The sequence below is a fragment of the Lupinus angustifolius genome, chromosome LG15 (genome assembly GCF_001865875.1).
Source record: "Lupinus angustifolius cultivar Tanjil chromosome LG15, LupAngTanjil_v1.0, whole genome shotgun sequence".
In the NCBI taxonomy this organism is placed as follows: Eukaryota; Viridiplantae; Streptophyta; class Magnoliopsida; order Fabales; family Fabaceae; genus Lupinus; species Lupinus angustifolius.
In genome coordinates, this window is record NC_032023.1 from 13,920,852 (window position 1) to 13,930,001 (window position 9,150).

Below are 9,150 nucleotides of genomic sequence, written 5' to 3' on the forward strand. Positions count from 1 at the left end.
CCGGGTCTGATGTGCTTTAACTCAATCTTTTCACGTCCTCGAGCCTAATTTGAATTTTCAAATTCCGGCAGTACCAAACCAACATTCTAGTTTAAAATCTTTGATTTTCTAAGACCTCGAGCCTGATGTGCTCTAAAATCAATCTTTCTAGGACCTCGAGCCTGATATGAATTTTCGAGTTCCTGTAGTACCCGACCTACGTTCTCGTTTTAAATACTTCTTCTTTCCATGACCCTTAGCCTAATGTGCTTTCAATTGTAACTTTCTAGGACCACGAGCCTGATGTGAGTTTTCGAATTCTGGCACTGCCTGACGTGCGTTCTCGTATTAAAATATTTGCTTTTCAAGACCCAGAGCCTGATGTGATTTCAATCAATCTTTCGAGGACCTCGAGCCTGATGTGAACTTTCGAGTTCTAGCAGTACCTGACCTGCGTTCTCGTTTTAAAATATTTGCTTTCCAGGACCCCGAGTCTGATGTGCTTTCAATAACTTTCCAGATCTCGCATACATGATGTGAGTTTTCGAGTTCTGGCAGTATCCGACCTGCGTTCTCATTGCTTTCCATGACCATGAGCCTGATGTGCTTTCACTCAATATTTCCATGACCCCAAACCTGATGTGAATTTTCGAGTTCTGGTAGTACCCGACCTGCGTTCCCATTTTAAAATCTTTGCTTTTTAGCTATGAAGCATGGATACTGATACATGTGTCGCGTACAATACGTATTTTTTCCAAAATACAGGATACGATACGTTCAGGGACACGCGTATAAAATAATAAAAACACATAAAATATGATAAAATTATAAGTGTAAATCAAAATATCCAAAGTAAAAAATATAATGAAAATTTAAAATCATTGCCCTCCATAACAAATCTATCTTATTCTATTTTAATGAAAACGAATCTATCCTAAAATCATTGCACCCCAAAACAAATATATTTTATCCTATTTACATGAAAACGAATATGTTATCATGTTTTATTGGAAACGAATCTATCTTATCCTGTTTTATAAGAAACGAATCTATCTTATCATGTTTTATTGGAAACGAATCTATATATCCTATACTTTACTGAAAACGAATTCATATATCCTATATTTTATGGAAAACGAATCAGATATGTGTCTTAATATTTATTTATTTTATTTTATTTTTTTTAATTTTTGGATACTCTATGGATACGTATCTTTCGCGAATCCGAGCGTATTCGTGTCGAATACGTGTCGGACACCGACACGTGAGGGTGTTTGACGAATCTGTGCTTCACAACTTTCTAGGACCCTATGCCTGATGTGCTTTCAATTTGCTTTCCAATACCTTGAGCCTGATGTGCTTTCAATCAATCTTTCCAGGACCCCGAGCCTGTGTGAATTTCCGAGTTTCAGCAGTACTCGACCTGTATTCTCATATTAAAATGTTTACCTTTCTAGGACCTCGAGCATGATGTGCTTTCAACCAATCTTTCCAAGACCCCGAGCCTGGTGTGCTTTCAATCAATCTTTTGAGGACCCTGATCCTGATGTGCTTTCAATCAACCTTTTCAGGACCCTGAGCCTGATGTGAATTTTCGAGTTCCGATAGTATCCAGCCCGCGCTCTCGTATTTATTCTTATTGTCCCGAGTTTTGGCATTACCCGACATGTGTTCTCGTATTACAATCATTGCTTTCTAGGACTCTGAGTCTGATGTGCTTTCAATCAATCTTTCTAGGACTCGTATTTATTCTTATTGTCTCGAGTTTTGGAGTACCCAACATGCGTTCTGGTATTTATTTTTAATATCGAAGTTTCAACAATATCCTTGTATTCTCATTCTAAATGTTGCATCGTGATCATTGTCTCGGCGTTGACAAAATTATTGTTCATTTCTTTACTAATTACTTACTATGATATCATACAAACATCGGTTTGTTTGCTATTATGTAAGCAACAAGTAAAGAGGGGCAGTTGTGAACTCCTAATTTTGTCCGACTTATTTCTATAAAATCAAAAAGTACAAAGATTTTAAAACAACAACAAAATATTAAATAGACCATTTTCTAAATGTTTCAAACAAAATTTATATGTTCCACTATTGGATTTCGAACCACTATTAAAAACATTTAGTTTATCGACTTTTGTTTTGCAATAAATTTATTAAAATAAAAATAAAAATCTATAGTTTTCAAAGGTTAATATTTTAATAAAAAGCTATAATAATAGGAAGGGTTACAAAATGAATAATAATACAATAATGAAAGAACCAAAAATATTAAAGAAGAATGAAAAAGAATGCATTTTTGTGCTACTTTCCTTTATGCATGCATCTATAACATACTAGTGATCTTACATTTTCATTGTATTCCATTGCTAATGTTATCACAAGAATAAAGGAGGGGGTGTTATTTTTCTCTCTCACACCCTTGCTTGGCAAACTCACTTGAATGGTGCACTTTCACTAAAAAAAAAATTATAGTTTTGGTGTACTTTTTATAATATTGACCAAAATGGTGTACTTTTAGGACACTCAACATAGCCGATTCACTTTTGTTTTTTAAATTTCTCACACATAACTTGGCAATGGGGTAAGAGTTTTATTTTTTTTACATTTCTCCCATACAACTCGGCAACCCCATGGGAGTTTCACTTTTTTTTGTTGCTTTTCTCACTCCTAAAACTCTCACCCCATTGCCGAGTTATGTGTGAGAAATTAAAAAAAAGTGAATCAGCTATGCCATTGCCGAGTGTCCTAAAAGTGCACCATTTTGGTAAATATTCAAAAAGTACACCAAAACTGTAATTTTTCACTCAAGATGTAACATTTAAGTGAATTTGCCCCTGGTTCCATCTTCATTCTTCACTTCCCATCCTCATTTTTCACCATATAATATAAAGGCATCATCTTCACCTTAAAAAGAGACTAACCTTTCTCTCTCCAACATACACACATGACCAGAAGAAAAAGGGGAGAATGTTCACTTCCCAGATTCCACGTTGTGTAAGAATACAATCCTACTGCCATATTCTTCTTCTCTAAACTCACCTATCAAACCCACTCTCCTATACAAGAAGAAACTCTCTAACTAAAGTAGCAAAAATGAAAACGAATTGTACACAAAACATAAAATATAGAAGCCCCATTTTCCTTTTATGTACCTTTATAAGTTTAAGTAAAGTAACAGTGAAGGAAAGAAATACAACATGGCTTATATAGAAACATGGCATTTGTTGTTGTTTTTGGGTCAAGAGTTCCAATGGAGAGTTTAGTGTCTAAGAGAAGTGAAGTTGTGGACTTTTCTTTTTCTTATACTTTATCCGTCGTCATCATTTTATTACTCAAGCATAGATTATTGAGAGGAGGGAAGATTCCATGGCAGCCAAAGAAGATGGAAAAAGGGGTCATGTGTTTAATTGGTTCTCCACATCCATAAAAACATCTTATCTGTCCATACCCTTTCTTTTTTCTTCCTTTCTCTCTTTTGCCCCATGCCATGTTTGGTTTGAAGATACAATAACACACCCGACAATTTCATGTCCCAATCACCCTAGCTTGTCCACAAACAAACAAACAACCAGCGATGAAGAGACGAAAAACTAAGCAAAGAAGTTGAAAACAATATGGATTTTGTTGTGCTCGTGATTTCACTAGCATGTTTTATTGGTGTATGCTTTCATGTGGTATGTGCACTTTGGGTCCAGCTCTGGTGATAAATGGAAATTAATTGGTTTAACAACTCTTGATTAAAGCAATATGGAAGAAGCATTGAAAAAGGCTAGGAGGAAATATAGAGGTATGAGGTTTCATTTGCTGTGGATTCTAAAGCTTGAGCATGGCTTTACAATTCTTGATGAATGCTGCAAAGAAGTACAAAATGGCTTCAATTGCAATTCAAGTTTCATGTTTTGTGGTCAAGATGGTGGATATAAGAATAACGCTAACCAATCATAGAATCATCCAACAGGCTTATTGATGAGTTTATGTTGCAATGCATCCAAATATTATCATGGTCAAAAGAGCTATTTCTAGCCTCTATCCATTTAGCTTTTGTCTTGGATTATACTGTTGGTTGTGGACTCTAAGAGTATTTATTTAGCAATTGAATGGAGATGTGATATAGCCTTAAAACAAAACCAATATATTTCTATTTCACGTTCAAGTATATGCATAACCGTCCAGTACACCTTATTGCAATAATATCTTATGATTAATTAATGACACAATTGGATTATTAAGTGGTTTACCCCAATCAATATTTAATTTATAGTATCAGCAAACTAATTGTAGAGCAAATGTCAATTTTGTTTATTTATTAATTACTTATTTTAACATCTAAGTGAGTTTCATGGAATTTTTATATTAAGGTCATGATTCGAGTCGTTTCTAACTTCTCTGAAAATGAGAAGAAGATCTACGATCAATATCGTCTCTAAGCTATTAATTCCATACAAAAAATATTTTAAAACTATTTTATCATTTAATTAATTATGGAATCTTTATAATAAGGTCATGGTTCGAGTCGTCTCGAACTTCTCTGAAAATGGGAAAAAGGTCTATGATCAACACCGCATCAAAATTATTAATTCTATACAATAAATAATTTAAAACTATTTTATCACTTAATTAATTAATTGTGGAATTTTTATAGTAAGGTCATGTTTCGAGTCGTCTCTAACTTCTCTAAAAATGGGAAGAAGGTTTACGACCAACACCGTCTTTAAGCTATTAATTCCATAGAAAATATAATTAAAACTATCTTATCACCTAAATAAATATGGAATTTTTATAGCAAAATCATTGTTCAAGTCATCTCTAACTTCTCTAAAAATTAGAACAAGGTCTACGACCACACCATCTCTAAGCTATTAGTTCATTGAACTAAAACAGTCACACAAATATTTTAAAACCAATAACAATCAACTCAACCAATTCTATCGATATTTTCCAAATCAACAAAAATCAGCCAAACTAATCAAACAATTTTCAAACCATAACTAAGTAGTCTTGATTTCCCTATTGCACAAAGTGATACGTAAGAGCAACATGAACTCTTGTCAGACACAAATATAAAAAATAAAATATTTTGCTTTAGTTATTATGTTTTTTTTAATAAATACTTTTGAAGGGTATAAAAGTCTATGTTATTAGCAAATGTACCGTTTTATTCTGGGCAGACGAAGTGTTAATACCTTCTTCGACCCATAATCGACTCCCAAATTCATAATCTTTGTTTAAAGACCATTTTTATCCTAATTGGGCTTACTAGAGAGTTTTCTACGTTTTAACCGCAAAAAACATAGTGACGAATCCAAATCAATTGGGAGAGGTTGAAATCGAGTTCACCTATTCCAAAGTTGTAGAGCCGGTCTTCCAACCTAAAATCAGGTCGCGACATTGTGTTTTGGGCAAACATGTTAAGTTGCCTTTTTATCCATCTAACACTACGAATTTGATGTCATTTGTCATTTTACACAGTGATTTATCGACCTCTCTTGTTTTGAGCAGTGCTAGTCATAAATATTATGTGATGTTTTTGGATGATTATTCTCATTTTCTGTGGATGTTTCCTCTTAGTAAGAAATCCCAAATTTTTTATATGTTTTCTTCTCTTACTAATCATATTTGTATGCAATTTTCTCAAAATGTCAAATGCTTTCAATATGATAACGAAAGTAAGTACGACAATGAATTATTTCATAAATTTTGTGATACTAACGATTTTATTTTTCGTTTCTCTTTCCCTCAAACATCTTCCCATAACGGTAAAGTAGAACGAAAAATACGCACCATTAACAACATGATTCGCTCTCTTTTGGCTCATTCGTCTGTACCCTCCTCTTTTTGACATCATGTGCTACAAATGGCAACTTATTTCTTAAACATTCTTCCCTGCATAACACTTTCCAATCCATCCCCTACATAACTTCTTTATCACCGGGATCCCACATACGCTCACTTGTATGTCTCTGTTATTCTCTCTTTCATTCGACTACCGTTAATAAGTTACAACCATGCTCGACTCTGTGTGTCTTCCTGGGTTATCCGTTGAATCATCATGGTTATACGTGTTTTGATTTGGCAAACAGAAAAATAATCATACCGCGACATGTTATCTTTCATGAGACTCAATTTCCTTTTGCCACTTTACACCTTCCTCCTACTACTAGTTATGATTTTTTAAATGTTGACTTACATCCTTACATTATACATTAGTGGCAAAATCAACCTTTGCAGCCTCTTGCAGCTGAGCCAGCTAGTCTGGCACCTATGCCCGTCAACCAACCTATGTCCTCGGCTCCCTCCTCACCATCCATCAGTGCCTCACTTTTTGGTGACCCATCCCCAACACCACCGCCTATCCCATCACCACTTCCTACTCAGTCCATGGCCACTCGTAGCATGAAAGGTATTTTTAAACCCAAAAGGCCTTTCAGTCTATTTGTTTCCATCACTGATCCAACCATATCTTCAATCCCTAAAAACCCCAAGCTAGCCTTATCTGACCCAAGTTGGAAGTTTGTTATGCAGTCTGAATTTGATGCTCTTATTAGTAATTAGATGTGAGAGTTGGTTCCTCGACCTTGTGATGTTAATATTATTCGTTGTATGTGGATTTTTCGTCATAAGAAGAAATCTAATGGTTCTTTTGAGCGCTATAAGGCTCGTCTTGTAGGTGATAGCAGGTCTCAGATTGCAGGTGTGGATTGTGATGAGACATTTAGCCCAGTGGTCAAACCAGCAACCATTCGGACAATCCTCACTATTGCTCTCTCCTGCTCATGGCCCATACATTAGTTGGTTGTTCAGAATACGTTTTTGCATGGTGATCTCCATGAGACAGTGTACATGCATAAGCCCCTAGGTTTATATGACCTCATCACCCAGACTACGTTTGTCGCTTGAAGAAGTCCCTTTATGCTCTCAAGCAAGCACCTGGTACCAACACTTTGATGATTATATCTCCTCCATTGGTTTTCGGCATAGCACATCTGACCATTCACTCTTCATCTATCGACGTGGTGATGACTTGGCCTACATTCTGCTGTATGTTGATGATATTATTCTCATAACTTCTTCCCATGATCGTCGTAAATCCATTATGGCTCTCCTTGCCTCTGAATTTGCTATGAAGGATTTGGGACCCTTGAGTTAATTTTTGGGTATTGCAGTTGTCAGACATAAAGGTGGTCTTTTCCTCAATCAAAACACTTATGCTAGTGAGATCATTGCTTGGGCTGGCATGGCCTCCTGCAAACCTTCTACCACTCTAGTTGACACTAAGTAGAAGCTTAACACCTAATCCAACACTCCTTATGAGGATCCCACCATGTATCGGAGTCTTGCAGGGGGTGGTTTGCTTTATGTAAATACCTCATTTTGACTAAGGTATTTTTTTTTTAAAAATGCAAAAATCAAATGTATGTGATGAAAAGGGCTTGGATCTAGAATCTCGCTACGATTATCATAAAGGTTTGTGCTCTACTTTTATGTGTTTGTTTTTGCTGCCATTTATATCATTGAAGTGTAAGAGCTTGTTCCTTGTGGTTTGAAAAGGGTGGTGGTGGTGTGCTGCCACCCACGGTGGCTGTTTGGCCATGGGAGCCACCCACACCTCCTCACTTTGGTGCCCATCTCCTTATAGTATTGGTGGCTGCCCCCTTATGGAGCCTCCATGTGCTCAGCCACGTCTAGAGGGGACAGTGGCTTCGCCACCGCGTTCTATGGCAGCGCCGCCACTATCGTCGTCGCCGCTGGCACAGTTCCGGCCATGAAAGTGGGGTAGCGACAGCATGGTGACTCTGCTGGGGACTAATGAGAGTCAGGCCTTGTATGATTAATTATGTGGATATTTTTTTTTTTTTATTTTATCATTTCTTTTTTTTTTGTCTTTTTTTATATTTTATTTATTTATTTGGAAATAACCAATGTATATAAAATTTGTGTTTTCATTGTTATGTACAGGATTCGGGTTTATTGTTAGGTTTTTAAGCATTTGAGTCGTTAAGGTTTGTAAACTCCCTCACACACTTCACTATCATGCATGGTTACACTTCGATATTGTGCTGATGTATCACTCGGATTGTTACTAGATATTATAGATATGGCCCTCATGGTGTCTCGTACATCTTCGTGTCATGTTTGTGATATTCGGGTCGTCAGCTTCCACTAGTGACGGCAGTCTGGGGACCTAGAAGAAGTCTAGAACCACCAAATTCTGCATATATAGACCTTAGAACTTCAACCTAGGGTATGGCCTATTAGACCGAACGAACCTTATAAGATTAACTACCTTCGTATAAGACACGAGAGTATACATTTACTTTATTTATTGTTATTATTCAGCAAAAAGTCGGGAAAACTTTAATACCGTGGTCATAAGTGGCTCGTTGTCACACAAGCCTAAGTGAATTAGGGTACCATTGCACTTCGGTAATCTTATGCCACGGTGGAAGGCTTTTAGAACATAATCATTTCATCCACACGCATATCATGCATAAAAAAATATAAGAAATCATTTCATAATAGCATACACATGTATATCATGTCATGATACCATTTACATGCGTGTCATAGTCATACAAAATAAAAAGAAAAAAACATCATTTCATACTAGCATTTATATAAAAAAATATATAATCATCTCATCCACGTGCGTATCATGCATTAAAATATAAAAAAAATCACTTTATGCATTCGGAAAAAAAAGAGAAAATCATTTCATACTAGCATCTATGTACGTGTAATAATAATATAAAAAAAATAAAAAAAGAAGTGCATTTCATACACACATTCATACCAAAGCTCATCACTTCATGCATTTTTTTTATACACATATGTAAATTGACTAACATTGTCATATATTTTCTTCTAGGATTTATTTCCAATGATGTCTTGTTCTGCATAACCGGAGGTTATGGATACTCAGTCGTGCGCTAGTAATGCTAATGTCAAGAAGGGTGTAAAGGTAGATTTCAAGATTGCCAGACTGGGTAGCCTTAGAGTAATTGCTGAGAAGATTCCCTCCGAGGTTCAGAATGAGCTTTTAGAAGAGTATGGAAGGTTGTATGACTTGTTGTTTGTTGATGTCAATACCACGGCCTTGAATGCGTTGACACAGTTTTGGAACAGTGACCTTGGTATTTTCGAGCTGCCTCAATTAGACACAGT

General features: G+C 35.9%; 1 protein-coding gene across 1 annotated transcript; it reads left to right on the forward strand.

Moving 5' to 3' along the window:
• Nucleotides 6,589-7,267, forward strand: LOC109327716. Its single transcript, XM_019560880.1, has 3 exons — nucleotides 6,589-6,679; nucleotides 6,868-7,026; nucleotides 7,152-7,267. Exons 1-3 carry the CDS (start codon nucleotides 6,589-6,591, stop codon nucleotides 7,265-7,267), a joined length of 366 nt encoding a protein of 121 aa, XP_019416425.1.

Bases quoted from the DNA above. Each gene is read 5' to 3' on its own strand.
- LOC109327716 (XM_019560880.1), top strand. From the start codon at position 6,589: ATGTGGATTTTTCGTCATAAGAAGAAATCTAATGGTTCTTTTGAGCGC. The intron at 6,680-6,867 runs GTGTGGATTGTG...CTCATCACCCAG, and splicing joins TAGCAGGTCTCAGATTGCAG to ACTACGTTTGTCGCTTGAAG. The intron at 7,027-7,151 runs GTATGTTGATGA...TGGGTATTGCAG, and splicing joins GACTTGGCCTACATTCTGCT to TTGTCAGACATAAAGGTGGT.